Source organism: Magallana gigas, chromosome 4 (assembly GCF_963853765.1).
Source record: "Magallana gigas chromosome 4, xbMagGiga1.1, whole genome shotgun sequence".
Taxonomy (NCBI): Eukaryota; Metazoa; Mollusca; class Bivalvia; order Ostreida; family Ostreidae; genus Magallana; species Magallana gigas.
Window position 1 is genome coordinate 27,532,804 of NC_088856.1, and position 21,281 is coordinate 27,554,084.

General features: G+C 33.5%; 1 protein-coding gene across 1 annotated transcript; it reads left to right on the top strand.

Annotated features, from left to right (window-relative positions):
- Nucleotides 1-1,339: 1,339 nt before the first annotated feature.
- Nucleotides 1,340-15,172, top strand: LOC117682196 (uncharacterized). Its single transcript, XM_066083295.1, has 3 exons — nucleotides 1,340-1,447; nucleotides 13,887-15,001; nucleotides 15,155-15,172. The coding sequence occupies exons 2-3, from the start codon at nucleotides 13,934-13,936 to the stop codon at nucleotides 15,170-15,172; spliced, it is 1,086 nt and encodes a 361-aa protein (XP_065939367.1). The 5' UTR covers nucleotides 1,340-1,447; nucleotides 13,887-13,933.
- The last annotated feature ends 6,109 nt before the right edge of the window (nucleotides 15,173-21,281 follow it).

Sequence of the window (21,281 nt, forward strand, 5' to 3'; positions counted from 1 at the left end):
TAACAATAAAAATTAAAAACCTCATTGTGCTGTTGTTTAAATTTGCTAGCTATTTTTATTTAACCACGTTTTAAAGCACTTCTGTTTCAAAAAATAAAAACAATGATATGCATCAAACGTGGATCGGGGGGGGGGGGGGGAGAGGCTGACCCCCCTCCCCCTTTGACAATTTAAATTTCTTAAATTTACACGGTAAAATTACCAAAATAGGTCTAAGTCTTCCCCTCGGAAAACATATTAGATAATTAGATATCCCCTGGACTTCCCTCCCCTTTCAAAATATTTTCTTGATCGGCGATGTGCATGTATAAGCACCAATTAGGTCAATGTGGATTTGATTCAACTTATCAGTCAATGTTGAACTTCAAAGACGTTCAAAAATCCTTAAATGGATTTTCGTGAATCCTGTGCTTACATAATAAATAATACATATTTTTATAGCTCATAAATTATATGAGATTCGTTGTTTCTAACTTACAACTTGTACTTGATCATCAAAGCTGAAGAACGATATTTCTTTAATGTAAAACCTATATAATTAATACATTGTTGATTGTCAAAACACGCCAGAGACATGTATATATTCTCCACTTTTGACCGCGTAAAGAATAAAGTTAACCATTTCACCGCTCCATTGAGCATAAATCGCCGTTATCATCGCCGCTCACATGAATCAAGATTGCCGTTATTAAATTCCAAATAAGTTTTATTTTTTTTAAATTCATTTTTTGGCAAAATTATTGGGGCGGCAACCGCCTCTGCCACCCCTGTTCCAACACCCTTGAAATATCAGTGACTATTACATGTATAGGGGGTATCATTTGAAGAAAAAACGACAATCAGGGAAAGGGATGGCGTGATCTCAGACCCTCTCACACTTTATCATCTACAATATTGCCAGTAAAGATAGTCTTATAAATTACTCATCAAAAATATGTTTTTATATCCAAATATAACTTATTCGTCCAAACAAATAGCTAATTCGTCCGAACTAATCGTAATTCGTCCGAACAAACCCTAATTCGTCCGAACAGATAACTTATTTGTCTGAACAAATTGTAATTCGTCCGAACAAATAGCTAATTCGCCCGAAAAAATCGTAATTCGTCCGAACAAAAAACTTATCTGTCCGAACAAATCGTTACTCGTTCAAACAAATGGCTAATTCGTTCGAACAAATTGTAATTCGTCCGAAAAAATCGTAATTCGTCCGACCAAATAGCTAATTCGTCCGAACAAATAAGATTGTTTTTTATCTGGCCCTTCCAAGCCGCCGTAGAAATGATATGTTTTGCAGGAAGTTTTTCAAAATTATTAGACACTGATATGTATATAACGTTTTAACGTTAAAGACATTGAAACGAGTTATTATTAAATCAAACAGGAAGTAAAATTGGCAGAGCTTTAAAGATGTTATTCCGTTGAAAATAACAGGGGAACATACCAAGTAAGAGAAAATTCGTTATGACTTATTTAAAATATGCTTATCTGAATCTTTAATTTGTCCTTACTCTACTATTGACAAAGATAATCAAGAACTGCCATAAGGTTTTTTCTGCGTTATTTAGATCATTGTCATGTCAATCAAGAAGTAAATAATTTTGAGAATTACGTAACTATAAATTGTCTTGTATCGGATATTTTATTACAGTCAAGAATACTTGATCAAAGGTAGCATACAAACATTGATTTAAAAATAAGTGCAATTTGTGTATTTTTGTCATTTTAACACATATTTCCTTTTTTAAAATACAAGTACGTCTTGCTTCACTTAATTATATCTGTAACGCAATTCTACGGGTTATGATCATGTCACATTTATTTTCCCTCTTCGCATATATATTGTACCTAAATATTTCAATTATTCCGACGCTCTTTTGTCATTTAAAGCACTTGAATTTAACATATCTACTCTGGGGCCCGTTTCTCAAAAAGGCGTAAATTTGGGCCTAAGTTAGTCCGACTAACAAAGTTACGCCAATATTTAGTCGGGTCTAAGTTGCGTTTCTGAAAGATGCGTAAGTTAGGGTTTAAATGTTTAAGAACTTAGACATCTCCGCTGAGTACTAAGCATGCGCATATCGTATTTTGTTTTGCTTTGAGGCTATGATTATATGTGGTGGATCAATTTTCCAATTCATAATACATGTAGTACCCGAAAGTACGCATGTTATACCACTGAATGTGCATAGTTCAAGCTGTTCATGACATTTTATATTAATAAAAGTAGAACAAATGCCTATACACTTCTTAACATAATGAAATGTTAGAGAAAAACAGTTGATATGAAAGCGTCATATATAAGAGGTTTCAGAAACCAAATATGTGACAATTAAATGCATTGTAGATGATATTGAGGCACAATCTTACATATTAATTGAACGAAACAATACATAGAAATTAACTTCAATGTTAGTGTAAACTTCAAATATTTATAGAATACAGGGACAATGTACAGTGGATATGCCCCAATACGTCTGCAGAATAAGAAGTATGCTTCATAGACACTGTAGATCTTTAGACATTTTCAGATGCTGGGATAAGGCTTGATTCTTTTTTATCAATTCACTATATTATATATAGAAAATAATATGACAATGAGTAACCAACAGCAACCAACTGAAATCGAAAATATCTTTTGTATAAATAATATTACATGAACCTTGTCCATCCTCTGTTCCAATATTGAAAGAATGTAGTCAATGACATGGAAACGATTCTTGATTTTCTGCGATTCAAATGATAATAGTTTCGAAAGATATTAATAGTCAACAATTAACAAGACAGGAATTATCAACATTTGAGGCCGAGGTCTCCCCATCTCCCTTTCCTGTATTTTGGTTTAATCGATCGATTGTTTTGTTTTGGGGTTTTTTTTCGGGGGGGGGGGGGTAGATTGAAAGTAATATACACCATAAACAGGGAATAATTCGCCCTGTTTAATTTTCAATCATTTCACCCTCGTTGTCAGCGGGCGAATTTATGTTGATTTTCAATATCTAATATTAAGTAACTTAAGTAACAGCTGTGACTGGGCGAAGTCACGACAGAGTGAAACTGTTTGCAAGTGTAGAAGGACGGAAATTACACGCGACCAAAATAACCCTGTATACAGTATCTTGATTAAAATAAAGATATAAAAGCAGTTATCTAAGAACACCCTTTCTATTTAAGGAAAGTTTTAAAAATAAAAGGTTTTTACAAGTTTAATGGAAAAGGCATCGAAAAATCCCCTACCCCCTTCCGGATAAGACATTTTGCATCTTTGCGGTTTTAACAAGTACATGTGAGTTTTACTTTTTTCCCTATTTGCTTTGAGTTATTGGGGTGGGGGTGTATACAATTGGTTATATAATAAGTAAGACAAAAATGCAAGCTAGTTAAATTTGTAAATAATGCACACTGTTGTAAAAACGCTTTTGTATTGCAAGTCGACAACTTCGAAATTAAAAAAAAATCCCTTGATATACGTACATTTTAAATATGATGAAACAAAACTATCATGAATTCAAGTAATTAAAGATCCATTCAATTATATGAGTACAAATAAACAATGCATATGAATATGCACGAAGATCATTGATAGTACATGTGCCCCATAGAATTTTAATAGAATTACAATCGATGTTAAATATGAACGCAAATGATCACTTCATCCTAGAATTAATAAGATTAATGAATTTGATTTCCAAAAATTCAAGGTGTGCATGTAAAATTTTATAATATTCGATAACCTTGACAAACGCTTGTCAACAGATCTAAAATTGATGCACACTCTGCACGCTTCTAAAACATATTTTTATGTAATATTTTAACAAACAAAAATTGATTGTATCTAAATATATGCGAGTTCATAAACATTCCAAAATACATGTAGCTTTCATACGGTTTTGTAAAGATACTAGGAGTAAAAAAATGAAAATGAGAATGCATACGTGTTGTAAAGTTTTCAGTAATACATGTATAGGTAAAGAACAAACAACCACACACAAGGAGAAATTACAAATGTAAACGGTTTGAGTTGCTCCTATTCATAATTTTGAAATCAGTTTCGTTTCACTGGTTCAAATTTGATTAAAAACATTAAATTCTAGTACATGCTTACTGAGTATTGATTAAAAAAATCAATAATATATTCGTACTTATATACATCTATCTTGTTGGGGAATACATGTTTAATTTAGAAATAAAGCATCTTTTTAATTATTGTGTTTATATCATTTATCGGGGTATACCCATTCTTCACACTTTAGGTAAATTTCATTACGAGTAGTAATGTATATTACATACGTTTAATGAGGTGAGCCCATTATTTATCAAATTGATTTAATCTTAATTTATTTAGAAATAGAAACAAAAGGTATTTTCTAAAGTTATATGTACATGTACAAATATTTAAATAAATGTGAATGTTTTCTTTAATAACACATAAAACAAACCAAAAAATAAAATTCTCCGTACATTTTGCCTTAGAAACAAAACACTCGCCATTTTTGTGCATAGACGAAGGACTTACGCCTACCCATTAGCACGACTAAGTTTCCGCCTTTTTGTGAAACGCAACTTAGTCTGGTTTTGAGGTTTAGTCCTTGATTTAGTCCGGACTAAGCTTACGCCTGGACGTAGGCCTTTTTGAGAAACGGGCCCCAGGTGTGACACACAGTTCGTAAGTCAAATTTATGATTCATAAAGTAATTGTTGTCAATGAATGTGATCGAAATTAATGTAAATGACGTTCACCAAGTGATGTAGTTTGTGGATATCATTACTTAAAGTGCAAGTTTTAAGAGGGTGCAACGTATGCTGTGCTTGCTCAGATTTTACGAATTATTATTTTGTTAGTTTATTTTGAGATCTAGAATCAGATTCCACGTTTTTGTAATACCCATCCGATACATGCTTTTATGAATTGTAAAACTTTAACAACTTACACGTCTAGAGCTCTCTAAGTTGTTATTATTGTCGGAAGCACTTCATTCGTTTTAAACAAAAAAGCGCCATACATGAGACAATAGCCCTTACAATTGGCTTATGCTCTGTATAATGTTGGTTTTGTTACATAGGTATATAATTTCACGCAGTAACATATATTTTTTTTAATTTTAAGGTGGAATACACTGTTTAAATTTTGATGTTACTATCGTTATCACGTTAAACAATTTACCCAAAACACTAAATGCATTTTAAACTTCTATTTTTTTCCATTAACCATGTAAAGACTAAGATATGCATATTTAAAAAACTAGATGCTGTCATTAGACAGTAATACCCGCACCATGTGTTTGCCCCTAAATAACCCTTTTGGTACCAGTTTAATTAAAAAGGAAGGCCACATGCAAGCTCCGGTAATACAATTAAAATTTATAATTTTCATAACTGAAGGATGAGATCCCTTCCCATATGATAATACACATCGTGACATGAGCAGCACTTTTTGTGCAATTTGGGTTAGAACTGTTTGCAGTAAATGTTCAGTTAGTCAATAATATTAACATTTTCTGTCATAGAAAGTATAATGGTCTATATAATTATTACAAACAAAATTAAAAATTAAATTATGCCCCCTCCCCGTGGCGGTTGCCGGTTTTAGATTTGCTTCTGTGTGCCTACATGAACATCATCGTGTGCACAGATTTAAAGAAGGGGTGGGAGTGAGGGGTCCAGACCCCCCCCCCCCCCTCCCCATGAAAATTCATTTATATCAATTGTAAAATTACCAAAAATACACCTTGGACCCCAATGCTCTTACAGACATGTAAACGCTCGAACCAATTGCGCTTCAATGTTAAGTAACATTATTTGGGGGGTAAATATTTAATCAATATTTAATATACTTTATTGTTTATCTCAATAGAAAGTATACATGTACATCACAATATGCAGGTGTCCTGCGCCACCTTAAAGCTGTTATTTACCTAATAAAATAGTGCAAGTGGATTTGAAGAATAGGTCATAAAAATACATGCATGTTACAAATGACTGATCTTTGTCTGAAGTTACGTACACAACACAGGTCTGCATGTCTTATAAGCGGGTACTAGTTTTACCCAGCTCAATTAGATGGGTTCATGTGTATACATACATGGATGTTGCTAATTTTAAAAAGGTACATAAATTATATCGTTTTAGCATGATTAACAAATATATGAGGTAAATAACATTAGATAAGATTTTCCGTTTTCTCTTCCGTTCCGCTTTCCGTTCCGTTTTCCGTTCCGCGTTTTAGCAACACCCATACATACATGTCTGTGTTTTCCGTATGCAGAAAAGGATTAGTTAAGATCAGCTAAAGGAATTCATTATTGTGTTTTAATTAGATTATCATAATGATGTTGACCAATTTAGGTAAGCATAATACATGTAGTAGCAGTAGCACAATATAATGAGATGCCAGCATACATATATAAGTTCTACTTTCACTTTCTAAATGTGATCTCCCTTTGACAGCATACTGTATCATCATCTTTTAATATTTAAATATGCTTATCATCGTTACCTATCCTATCGCATTTGTAAAGTGTCTGTCATTTTAGTTGCAAAAGTTATTTTTTTTTTCATTTGTCAGACTTACACTATTGAGTTGACCCCATATTGACCCTGTATAAACAACTTCTTATTAAATTTGTGTATTACATGTAAGTAAGTGTAGATACTTATCATTTTTATATGAGTAAATTATAATAGGAAGGAAGGAGTATTTCTTTCTTAATGTATTATAATGCATCAAATACAATGTACGTCATGACCTTATGGGACTGTTCTGACCTCATCAAACAGGAAAATACAAAATATCTTCTAATGTCATTATGATGCATCAAATGGTGTAAAGTACATTAATGACCCCCAGGTGTTGTCTTTACCCCCCCCCCCCACCCGCCTTTATAAAATAGGATATGATTGATACACTGTATATTTTTTTAACTTCTGATATCTGAGATCCTCATCCCTAAACCATATAATTTATTTTGCTCTTTAATTGTGTCATTGCACTTAAAATTGTATATAGATTATGCCCCCTTGGAGACACCCTGACATTTTAGAAGTAGAAATGATAATGTATTTAATCTTATTCATATGTTATACAGTTGTGTTTGATCCATGTGGGTAATTCCTAGCCTAATGATGTCACTGCTTTGTTTAGGAGACTTTACAATTGCCCCAAATAGGCGAATACACATGGCAGTGATGCATATAACATTTTGTTTATAAATCTTAAAAATTGAATTAAGCAATTTCCAAAATGTTAATGTGAATCACGAGAGAAAAAGCAATCAAGAAATGATTTGAAATTTGCTACTCATCTGTACACATGTGAGAATGTATTAAGAAGACTGAATATTTATAACCAGGTTAGATGGGGGGGGGGGTGAATGTGGAGTATAAACATTTATAATTTGAATCATTTATTGTTATTAATTTTAACTTGTCAATGAATACTACTTATTGATCCCAAGGTAGAAATATGACCTCTGATCATATCTCAATAGATCATTTGTCAATTATGCAAGGTGTAATGTAATTTTTTTTCAAGAAAAACATTTTTTACCAGTTTATAAAAGTTTTTAGACACCCAAATTATATTTTGATTTTAATAGATCATTCGACAAGGGGGGGGGGGGGGGAAGAACTGTTTATATTTGAGTTTATTTGGGAGTGAGGGTTCCAAGTCATTTATCTCATACGTGTGGTGTATATTACCCGTGTAATAAACCTTTGCTATATCAAACGGGTGATGCTTTATCAAATACTTCCGGTCCGAACTACTTTTGACACAGCCCCTCGCCTCAACGCTTCAGTGACCTACTTTCGAAGCTTTGCTAGTACTTTCAAATTAACTATATCTTATCTACTACAAAAATAGATATTAAATGGATTTTGTCAAAAAGTTAGATTCAGATATGAAGGAAAACACATAACTGCGTAGCACAGGCGTCGGAACCGGGGAAAAGGGTGGGGGGGGGGGCTTAGCACCCTCCCCCCACTTCTTTGCAAAGTTATACATAACCGTAACCAAAAGACCCTGTTTTCTTGTTTGTCAAGATTTTATTCATAAGTTTAGGCCCTTTCCAACTTTCAGTTTGCTTTGTGTAGTTTATAAAACTGCAAATTACGTTAACTATCAAGGAGTTCATCCTGACGACGCGATCATATACATACAATAACTTACCGAAATAATGTTTATTATACTTTTATTCCACCACCAGTAAGCATCCTTAGTCACTTTTTTCAATTTCGAATCATTAGGCTAGGCCTAGTGTTTGTTTTATAAAACATCAACAACCGTTCCTCGTTCGAGTCAATTCAAACTAACGAGCATTGCCAACTTTAATTTGTTTATGTCAACAAACTTGATTATTCAGTATTTCTATTTAATCAAGTAAATAAGCTCTAAGAAAAATTATTTAGAGCTAAAAAATTATTTAAAAGTTTATTTCAGTGAAACTTTACTTCAAAACACTTGGATCTATATCAGAAATGACGTACTGAATTGTATTGCGCAAGGTCACAATAATCGCATAACACAACGTTGCATCATCGTCTTTGATCTTTGAAAAATCAATTCGGGTCATATAAGGGACGGTCTCAAAAGCTTCATAATATAAATCAAATTGTATGAGATAAATAGAACATCTAAATTGTGTGATTTTATATTTGCTTTATCCAACTCGTTGAAATGGTTATATTCGCTCGGCAAGCCTCGCGAATATATACACCATTTCAACTCGTTGGATAAAGCAAATATAAAATCACACAATATAGATATTCTTTATATATGTGACAATTTTTTAATGTAATTTAGATTAAGACTAAACCATACTACAGCCATGAACATGAATAGTATAGAACAAAACACAAACTAATACATGTACATGTATATATACAAAGGAAGTATTACAAAACAGATGATTGATCTATATCTGGCCGGGTTCTTAAATTGAATCATATATCATGTACATATCATATTATTGTTTCTTTGTTCAAGGCATTTCAGATGGTTTGCAGGTCATGATCCCAAGTGCTCTTCCTGAAATTATCAAATATCATAAAAACCATTGAGATCCCCACCTTAATCCAAAGATATTATTCCTCCTTAGGTCATGCATGCGCATCAGATCATTATGGCATGTATGTCACGACCCTAAGGGGTCATTCTGACCCCCTTAGAATCAGAAATTGTCAATTTTCTTTAAATTGTTGATGTTTGATGATCCCATCTCTATTTAATCTTTATTATTAAGTCTCCCGAATGAAATTTGAAGACTTATTGTTTTTGTACGGTTCTTAATACATGTATTATTATTCTTCGTCTTCTTTTTTTTTTCTCTCCCACTCTGAACTTGTTTCTCAGAGATGGCTGAACAGAATAGTACAAAACTCTAGGATATGAATAGGCCTGCATATCTAGTTATGCACCCTGGTTTGATTTTTCTCATTTTGGGTTAGACAACCACTTTTCAGGGGGGTGGGGGGGGGGTCAAAGGGTGTGGGGTCTAACATTGAACCTTGTAGGTAGAATCGTAGACTCTATTGTAAATGGTAACTTGAAAACGGACAAAGATAATAATATAGGGTTTTCATAATCATATATTGACTGTTACTGGCAATATATAGAGTTTATTAGATCTGACCCCTGGGGTCATCCCCATCCCCAATGATTGTGAAATTACCATATATCTCAGAAACTGTTATAATCATGACCCCTAAACCATATATATTCATGTTTCTGATGTCAAGGAGCATCAAATGTTATGTAGGTCATGGGCCCTGTGGGTGGTCTTGACCCCCTCAAACAGCAAGTCCCTTAATATCTTCAAAACAGTTGAGATCCCCACCCTTAAACCATATATATTCTTGTTCCTTGTGTCAAGATGCATCAAACGGTATGTAGGTCATGGGCCCCGGGGGTGGTCATGACCCCCCTCGAACAGGAAGTGCACGAATATATCAAAAACGGTTATAAAGATCCCCACCCCTTAACCATATTTTTTCTTGATACTTAAAGGGCATCAAAAGGTATGTAGGTAATGGGCCTCAGGGTAAATTTAATTTTTCAAAACCGTAATGCACATCTATGGAACAGTTCCTATCATATCCCAAGATATGATGTGTCTATCCATTAAATCATAAAAGGAGTTCTAGGATCTATGTTTTTTTTAAGTGACAAACGTCAATTTTCTGCTACTTTTTGACTCCCTGGATGAAATTTAAATTTTTAAAACCTTACTGCACATCTATAGAACAGTCCCTATCATATCCCAAGATATGATGTGTCTATCCATTAAATCACAAGAGGAGCTCTTGAGTCTATGGTTTTTTTTAAAGTGATAAACGTCAATGTTTCTGCTACTATTTGACTCCCTGGATGAAATTTAAATTTTTAAAACCTTACTGCACATCTATAGAACAGTCCCTATCATATCCCAAGATATGATGTGTCTATCCATTAAATCATAAGAGGAGCTCTTGGATCTATGTTTTTTTTTGAAGTGATAAACGTCAATTTTCTGCTACTATTTGACTCCCTGGATGAAATTTAAATTTTTAAAACCTTATTGCACATCTTTAGGACAGCCCCAATTATATCCCAAGAGATGACGTAGCTACTCCAAAAGTTGTAAGAGGAGTTTTGGGAACCATACCTTTTTTGCAAAAAAAATTCATTTTTTGTTGCCCACTGATCCCCTTAATAAAAAAAAAATTATGGAACCTGATCACACCTCAATATGACACCCCAATCATATTCTAGAAGATCAATTGGCTACTGCCAAAAAAAAATGACGTTTTTGAAACCAGTTTTTTTGTAAAAAAAAAAAAAACCACGTCATTTTTCAGCCATTAAATGACCCCCAGGACAAAATTGAAAATTCCGAAACATTATTGCGCATCTATAGGGTACCCTAAAATATATTCCAAAAGATGATTTATCTGCCGTTGAAAATGTAGGAGGAGTTCGAGGAAGAAGGTTTTTTTGTGAAAAAACGTCATTTTTTACCAATTATTTGACCCCCAGGACTATCAGAGAATTTTTGAAACCTTTTTACAAAACAACATGATACCCCAAATCCAAACTCCAAGAGTTCAGTTTGCTAGTTTATAAGATGTAAGAGCAGTTTGAGAAAGTAAAACGGGACAGACGGACGGACGGACGGACGGACGGAACAGAGTAACTACAATATACCCGAACTTGCTTTAGAAAGTGCGGGTATAAAAACCAAAAAGTGTAGGGTAATCTTGCCATTAAAACCGATAAAAACAACGACTTAGGTGCAATGAGGAAATCGCGAGAAAAAGAAAAGTGCTCCTTAATTAGATTGTTTTATTGTTTGAATGATTCCCAGCAGTCATAACATATTCTAGTTTTACGCTTCCTTGTTTTCGTTTTTTTTTAATTTCAAAAAAGCGACATCAATTCCTCAATATTAAAAGGTCAAGCACGCGGTAATAATCGTAAGCCAAGAAGGAATAGAATGATGTCGCAAGTAATTCTAGCGGTTACAATTTATTGAATCTTTCTAGGTTATGTGTATGATATCAAACTAATAATTTTTTTCAATATTGTAACTATTCGATCACTGCTGACAAAACCGACTTAACTTTGAAGCACACGTACAATAGCTTATGTTGATGTCCTTGTTGTCCTCTGATTTTTTTTTAAAATATGAATGGTATGAAGTTTGAGGGTGTTTATTTGGTGATATAAGGAAATTATTAAAATGTCAAAATCAAAATCTCATTAAAATTTCAGTTATTGATTTGTAAACGTTTGCAATTTTATGTTTATTAAGCATGAATACTCTGTATAAATTTAACTGGATTTTTCAAAACAAAGACTGTAATACCACCTTTCAAGGAATAGGAATCAATTTCGCAGGGGTAACACAAGTAAAAACTGACATAATATGTCACTGTCGATGGCTTAGAGAGAGTAACCAACTAAAATTATTATACTTTCATGTTAAATACTGAAATATGATTGGTTTAGACGCAGTTGATAATCCGTTCTATTACCCTCATGGTTAGCAACACACTAAGCAACGGGTAACACAACGAATTGTTACATGCGCGTAAATTATGCGCGTACGGTTCGTCGTATAATTCACGTCATTTCTACATAAACGCAGTAAAAAAATTCTCTAAAATTAAGACATTCAGTATAATAATATACATAGTGCGTCAATTGACAATGGTTTCCTTGGGGTGTCAATTTCAACTGTTACCCTCCAAAACAGGCACTATTTATATAAAGTAACGCATGATCTTTTATATTATATTATATGCTTAAAAATTGAGCACATGGCACAGTAGTCATAGAATGTTACCTCGCGAATGTCCATGCTACACATCCCCTTATTGATTCAGATAGCAAGGATAATTACAATCATACAGGATATTTAGTTTGGAAAGATGTTAAAAATCATCCAATATAGAAAGGCAGGAAACTCTGAATATTAATTAAAAAAAACATATAAATATCAACCGTTCATTTGGAAATTTACTTCAAATGGCATTCATTTATAGATATGACATTTTCATGTCGATATTCTAACACATGTCAATAATTTGGAATTGTACAAAATCCTTTTTGGTGCAATATTAGAAAATCATTTATTTTGCTGTCTGAGTGTTTCTTAAACATGACGGAACAGAGACAGCGACAGTAACTTCCCTTTCTAACTTTTTTAACTGCACTTTTTATTTCAAACACTACACAGTTATGTTCAGGCTGTCCAAGCTTAGATGATATTGGAAAACTGTACTGTTTTAAATATCGAAAAATATATTAATCGAACGAATTTCTTTAAATCTTTATAACATTATTAGCAGCGATATCCAACATTACATTTGAAGCATTTTTGTGACGTCATATGTACTACTCCATCACGTGAAGTGCGTCTTCTTATACGAAAAATGATCTCTATGAATTACATCGGCGCAAGTGATTAAGGTTAATAAATCAACATTATTTTTATGAGAAATCCTTCATCAAGTATTGTATTTTGCAGATCTTGCCGGGGTTTATTTTAATATTCTGTTTATCTAGAATATATATAAACAGTTCGCCCATCCTCTAAATTATGCATATATTTACGTTATAAACCTGATTACACATAATTGGGTTGATTGGAAAATTTCCCTTGCCTGAATCACATTAATTGGTACTTATTTTCTCTCCATATCTCATGCAAAATATACTTAAAATGTATTGATCTTTCACTTGCACTAAGCTGTTTTTACACCCATCGAATTATGTCAATTGATTAGTTTACGTAAAGCAGTGAGAGTCTCTAGACCATTAGTTTAAAAATCGTCATTTACCTAATACCAAGCTTTAAAGCTGCTGATTATTCGATACTCAAGATTGGTTATATTGAATAAAGTATCAATATTATTAATTACAGCGTAATTATAGAACGAGAGGTTAATGTATTTATTTTCAGCATAATTCATTTACATTTAAACTTTACGGTACATTCCCTGAAGATTATCAAATGGAATACAGAGCGTGATGTTAAAGTTAATTATGACGTCATATCGTTTCAAGTACAAACAATAATAGTTCCCCGGGTTCAATCAAGGTATACGGGGATTTACCCCGGATGGATTATTCATGCGTTGCTTTGACCTCTCGACCAATAATGATGTTATGCAGGAATAACAGCGGGAAACATTTGCAAGTGTAAATATTATGTAATAATAGGTAAACGGTAACCAAATTTCAATAAGTAATGCAATAAAACGAATCTTAAAAACTTGCATATTATATTGACATCATAATGCACATATCCACTACTTTTTATTCTGAATGAATTAATTGACAGCCTAACTATTCTGAGTATAACATTGAATTTTGTTTTAGTGCTATAGTAATATTTTACGTATTACAGAGAATTGGAATGTAAATTGGTGGATATTGACAAATATAGAATTCAACATGAGGGTATTTCAAGTATTTGCATTTATTTGGCTGCTAAATTTATCTTCGTCATCTGATGGACAAATTGATATACAGTCTGAAATTGTTCTCAATAATCCTTTAGAAAACTTTCCTCTCAAAAACATGGAAATTGATCTTGAAGCGAAAATCGTTTATGTGAGTGGGAAAAATATTCTTTACCGGTTAAGTGTGGAGGAAGATATGCAAATAATAAAAAGACAAACTGGACCTGTCGTAAACTGTTTGCCGCAGTTGCCACCTGAAGACAAAAAAGAATACTGTGGAGATGACTACAATACAATGATGGTTGTGACCCCTGATAGTTTGATTACCTGTGGTACATTGGGAGGAGGACTATGTATGAGACGTCATAAAGAGTCTTTAAATATTACTATGACTTCTTTCACAAACATCCGGCTAGTATCAAATGAGGAAGCCGTAGCCGTGGGAATTTTCGTGAAGATCAGTGACAGACGTTTCTTTGGAAAGTTTGAAAATATTGTCCTTTTTGCGAAACAGTACACAATTTTACCATTAAGCCCCTTCAGGTTAGAGAACGCAGCCATATTCTCCAGTTTACCAAACCTGTCAGATATGAATATAGGTTCTTATAAATTTGGGAGAATTTTTGATATGATTTTAAAAACATCAGTGAATGTTGTAATGGACTATAGAGTGGTGATTGAAAATGAGAATTTTGTTTTCCTTCTGGTGAATCAGAATTCAAAATCAAAGGTTGTTAAGATCTGTAAGTCCATCGATAGTGAAGATTCAAAGAAAGTGTATGAAGACATTCCTTTATTTTGTTATTCAGAGGGGACAAACTTGACTCATGTCAAGCATGGAATCTTTATTTCCGTATCTGGAAAGAGATACTTAGTGGGACTCTTTACAGGTTCAAAACCCAATTTGTCCGCAGTATGTGTTTTTGAAGAAAATGAGATCTATCAGGGATTTCTGAAGTCAAGAGAACACAGATATATTTGTCCAAAAAATGATCTATCGGTAGAAGATATGATATTTGATGAAGTTGAAAACCCACGAATCTGTATCACTAAGAATCAAGTAAGTACTACATGTATTTTAGAATGAAGAAGCATATTTTGACGCAAATTGAAACTGTGATAGTAATGTCTCGAAGAACTTTAGCTATTTTGAGTTGGCTTGAACCAAAGGCCAAAGCAAGCTTTTTGATTAAAATCTGTTCGCTGTCTGTAGGCGTTGTTGTTGTCGTAATCTTCTCACATTTTCATGCATTTCAAAACTAATAGCCAGGTTCTTTTAAATTTGAGATTTCGAGAACTTTAGAAATTGTGTTGGTATTTTATCTTAAAACTCAAAAACCAATTAACAAGAAAATCTGTTACTTGTCTGGAAGCATCATCAGTTAGTGAAGATTCAAGTCTTTACGAATCATGATCCCCGTGGATAAAATGGGGCCACAATGTGGGAGGGGTTCGAGCTTTTACGTGGGAATATATAAAGATAAATGTTTAAATATCTTTGTCTCAAAGACAAATTAGACTGAAAGACGGTCACTTGTGTGAAAGTGGTGAAAGAACCTTCAGATGGTGTAAATTCAAATTGTTCAATAATTTTTACATATACGAGGGTTGTCCAAAAAGTTCGTGGACACATGTAATTTCATTCTAAATAACGACGCTATATTTAGAAAAGTATTAAAATATTCTAATATAGACTATAATAATGCATGTGTATAAAAATCAGAACAATGTTCATTCTCATAATGTAGTTATCACTACAAAAACATTGCCTGTACAGGCCGCACGGCCCAGTCTGACGGTTACACGACGTTTTTATAACGTCGTACGTAGCGCGTTGGTTTCTGTTACTTTTCAACGTAGTCACCTTTGTACTTCTCACACCTTCTTAGCCATGAGTCGAACACATCCGAATACCATTTACTGTCAATTTTAGATACACTGGTTCGAGTAGCATATTTAAGTTCATCAGAATCCTCAAATCTTACTCCTCTAAGCTGTGATTTGATGAAAGGAAAAATTGCAAAATCCATCGGAGCAAGATCCGGACTGTATGGCGGGTGTTCAAGAAGATCGAATCCTAGGAGTTCGATTTCCAGACACGTGGAAGCTGCCGTGTGTGCAGGTGCATTATCTTGTTGTAGGATGATATTTCCAAGGCCCACAGCCATGGCAGGGCGTTTTTTCTTAATTGCCTTAACTAAATCGCGGCGTAACACCTGTAATAAATAAAACCAATGTTTCGTATGGTACACTGTATGTGGCTTTAGAATATGTGAATTTATTCATATATAGTAATTAAATAAATCAAAATTAAGATTAGAATGTCCAGGTATTAAATTTATGAATATATGCTAAATGTAGCGAAATGGACGTTTTTAAATCTGTAATTATAATTTAAATGTGATGAAATGGGTAGTTCTCTACCTTAGAGTAGTATGCAGCATTCACCGTCTGACCGGAGGGTACAGCGTGGACCAAAATCATTCCGTGTCGATCAGCAAAGAATATGTACATTTGTTTACCCACGGATTTCGCAACCTTTGCCATTTTCGGTGCTGGTGAACCCCGGTGTTAAAAATTTCCAAATGCTTGATTCTGTTTTTGTTTTTGGATCAAAATGATGCAGCCAGGTCTCGTCCGTAGTAATGATTCTGTCAAGCCACTTATCTCCTCCTCTTTTGAAATTCTGTATGAAAGCCTTACTTGTCTGCATTCGTCTTTTTTGTGCTCATCGGATAAAAGTCTGGGCACCCATCTTGCGCAAACACGACTCATACAGAAGTCTTCAGTGAGGATATTAAAAACCGAAGATTTGCTAACATCACTTATTGCCGCGACTTCTGTTAACGTCAGACGTCTGTCCTTCATGACAATGTCATGAATGCGGGATTTCGTTATATCGGCACAAAGCAAAGGCCTTCCACTTCTTTTAGCGTCTTTTAAATCGCAAACTCCATCCGAAAATCGTTTGTGCCACTTGTAGACTAGTGATCTTGATATGTGTCGATGCCTTTTTGTGTTCTCCATCATTTGTTTCGATAGGTGTTTTCCCCGAGTCTACGCAGAATTTAATGATGGCGCGCTGTTCCATGCGATCCGCCGACGTCGCTTTTTCTGGCGTTTTCAAAGACATGTTCTTGCCGTAAACTCCTTGAAATATCCTCTGCTCAATTAAAAACGGCTTTACATGACGTATGAAAATGACGTTCACAATTCTGACTACGTCACAGTTGAATATTTTGACGTTTTTACCTGTATTAAATATACTGTTAATATTCATATCTTAAAACTCAATCTCGAAGTTTGGACAATTTTGACAATGGGCCGTTCGTGCTTTTCGCGACACTTCAATACAGTAAAATTTAAGTTTAATTTTAATGAAAACATTCAAAAACACTTTAATCTGATTTGGAATTTTATGACAAATATTTTGGTATACAATATGCATATATAAACCCGTTTAAAATGACAAAAACGCGATTGTCCACGAACTTTTTGGACAGCCCTCGTATAAAGAGAAATTCATAAAACAGACATTTTTTTTCTTTCCTTGTACTTAACACTAAAATATGTTGAGATATGCATTGTGAAATGGAGACACAGTTAACATGCAAATTATTCCCACTATAGCTATGAGTGAAAGAACATTGAAAAGGTATTTTTCTGCCAAAAAATAATTCAAAGGAATAGCTATTATGTTTCGGTAACTTGTGAATCTACAATTTTACTTGAATTGTGTCTCCTTTCAGCATGAAAATATCTGTCTACCTTCAATGTAAACGTGTTTTTATATGCTCAACAAACGCTAGTATTTGCTAAGAAGAAGAACTAATGTTTATTCTTTGTGGTGTTAGTAATTGAAAGAACTTGCAACAAGTTGTACTTTGTTCTATATTTACTTGCCAATCGATATTATTTCTTATATGTTAAAGTAGGCTTCTTTATTCATATTCATAGAAAATCAATCCGAATTTGCTCTTAATTGTAGCTCTGTTATAATGTACCATAATCAGTGAAAATACACTAAAACTTGTTTAGTGCGAACACAGACATAGTTTTATTCGTATGTATAGCAAAGTTTTGTCCTTGATTTATTCAAATCAAAAGATGACCTAAATAACATTGATAGGTTTAAATAATGGTCCTAATAACATATTATAATTTAGGGATATTGTCTATTGTATTTCCGTAAAGTCTTGTGTATAATACACATCCCCAAAACTAAGGAAAAATTGCTGAAAAAAACCTGCTCCTCCTGTTTTCTAATACCGTAACGAACCTAAAAAATATAAAGACGAATTTCTTGAAAATTACGGATACGCATGCATTGATAATGTATTCCAAGTGTTAAAAAGTAATAACGTTTGCATATTAAGCCCAAACATCAACAAATTAATTATTTAATTGATTATCAATCCAATTATCTGATAATTGTAAAACAAAACATTGATAACGGGACCCTAAGTAAATAAGTTTTAATCAAATTACCTATTTGCAATTGATAAATTATTGAAAATTATCATGCAAGATATGGAAGAATTCTGTTACATTAAATGTCACACGTATTAAATACATGTAAATAAAAATGATTTAAGATAAACATTATGCTGCAGGTTAAAGATATATATTGTGATTGAAGCTTTTCTCCACACGCGGGTTATAAGGGTAATAACCTGGTTACATAAATATGTTTTTTATATGACTAATACTTACGGACACCAGTTTACATAGTAAGGATTAGAGACGAACCTTCGACAAAATTTTTATTTACATTTTTTTTTATTGTTGGTTAATTTTTACAAAAAGAATTGCAAATGTAGAGCACGCGCAAATTTGCTAAATTGTTGTTAATCTTTCTGATTTTATATTTTATCCTATTGTGTATATGGCCCTCAATAATTTTATATGCCTTTCAGGTGATCCTCTTGAAATAAAGGGTGTTCACTTGGGATTATAAAATAAATGAAAATATAGCGGCAAGGAATGGAGGTTTACAGTTCATTAATCTGAGGGAAATAGTTATGTAAACTATTTGCTACATGGGAAGAATAGCCTGACTTTCTTGTCATTCCTTGAATGGGAAATTATAAAGGTAATCCAAACTTATCTCTGTATGAATTGATATAAATGATGTCAAAAGATTTAAACAGACTAGCTCCGCTTCTCTCTAATTTTTGACTTGTTTGGTCCAAAATATTGTCACGATTGTCATACGAATACTTTTTTGCTATTTCTTCTGTAGGAAGGATTTAGTGCGATTTAATAGAGCGGCAGCATTTCAAGTACTTGATATAGTGGGCGAATACATAAAGCATCTAAACCTATAAAGAAACATGCAACTTTTGTGGATAGTAAAAAAATGCAACTGCCTCACTTTGGTTACTTTGAATTTTTATGCAACATGAACGGGATCTTGAACACTATAATAATTGGAATGGGTCAGTATTGGGTCAGTATGTCCTAACACCTTAAAATGGATTTTGGTCATGGATCATTGGAATGGGACTCCCGTTCCCTGTTGTTGAGTGACTATAAACCTACATGTTGTATATCATTAAACGTAGGCATTATTTAATAATACATCATCAAGGGGAATAGGTGCCCATCCATTCAACTTATATGATGTGACAAGTTTGTGCTGCTCAGTTTGTGTGATGTTTCTAAAAATTAATTGTTTATATGAATAATGATAATTCAATTTTATTTCTCTCGGTCAACCTGTAACAAATCAGTACTACTTTTATTATTCCTGTTGCTGCTTTTGTGAAGCTTTTCTGTAATCATATGCATTCATCATTTTTAAAGTCAGTTGTTGTGGTATATCCGAAATGATAATTTTTTATGCTCTATGCTGCTGCATTAAATGATAATGCTGTTCAGTTGTGATAAAATAAGATTTTGTATTGCAAAAAAAGTGATTTAAAAGAGCTTGTCATTCAAGTATATGCGTTTTTATAATACTAGACTTGTTTTAACATCAGTAGTAATTTGACCAAGGTTCTAAAATACTCAGTAATGCGCTGCCTCTTGACAGTTTTTATGTTAGTCAGAAATATCAACGGTGTGCTAAAATATAATCATATGAAGTTAAACTATTTTCAAGTGAAAACAAATAAAATCTTGTAATGTGAAAATACGAGTATCAATTCAAAAAGAAGTGTCAATTGATAATGTCTTCTTATCTATAAGAATTTTTTAGAATTGCAAACGATCTCTTACACACACATGCCAACATGTTAGCTCCACGGAATTAAAATTGATTATTGTATACATCTAAGGACTAATTGTTGGATGTTTGACTCTTAGCAGAATGTCATAATGACCTACATTTTATAATTACATTATGATTTATCATTTTGTTTTTAGCTCACCTGAGCTGAAAGCTCAAGTGAGCTTTTTCTGATCACAGTTTGTCTGTTGTCCGTCCGTCCGTCTGTCTGTCCGTCTGTCCATCCGTAAACTTTTCACATTTTCAACATCTTCTCAAGAACTACTGAGCCAATTTCAACCAAACTTGGCACAAATCATTTCTAGGCAAAGAAAATTCAAAGTTGTGAAAATTAAGGGGCACACCCTTTTTCAAAGGGAGATGATTAGAAATTAATGAAAAAATTTGAGAATTTTTCAAAAATCATCTTCTCAATAACCACAAAGCCAGAAAAGCTGACACTTTTGTTGTAGTATCCTCAGGTAGTGTAGATTCAACGTTGTGAAAATCATGACCCCTGGGGGTAGGGTAGGGCCACAATGGAGGGTCAGTGTTTTACATAGGAATATATAGGGTAAATCTTTAAAAATCTTCTTCTCAAAAACTATTCAGCCAGGAAAGCTGAAACTTGTATGGAAGCATTCTCAGGTAGTGTAGATTCAAAGTTGTGAAAATCATGACCCCTGGGGATAGGGTGGGGCCACATTGGGGGGGGGGTCGAAGTTTAACATAGGAATATAAAGAGTAAATCTTTACAAATCTTCTTTTCAGAAACTATCAAGCCAGGAAAGCTGAAACTTGTATGGAAGCATTCTCAGGTAGTGTAGATTCACAATTTTGAAAATCATGACCCCTGGGGGTAGGGTGGGGCAACAATGGGGGGGGGGGGGGGTCGAAGTTTTGCATAGGAATATATATAGTAAATCTTTAAAAATCTTCTTCTCAGAAACTAATCAGCCAGGAAAGCTGAAACTTGTTTGGGAGCATCCTCCTCTGGTAGTGTAGATTCAAAGTTGTGAAGATCATGACCCTTTGGGGTAGGGTGGGACCACAATGGGGTATCGAAGTAATACATAGGAATATATTGAATACATCTTTAAAAATCTTCTTCTCAGAAACAAATTAACTATGG

Coding starts and splice junctions, on each gene's coding strand:
- LOC117682196 (XM_066083295.1), top strand. CDS start 13,934: ATGAGGGTATTTCAAGTATTTGCATTTATTTGGCTGCTAAATTTATCT.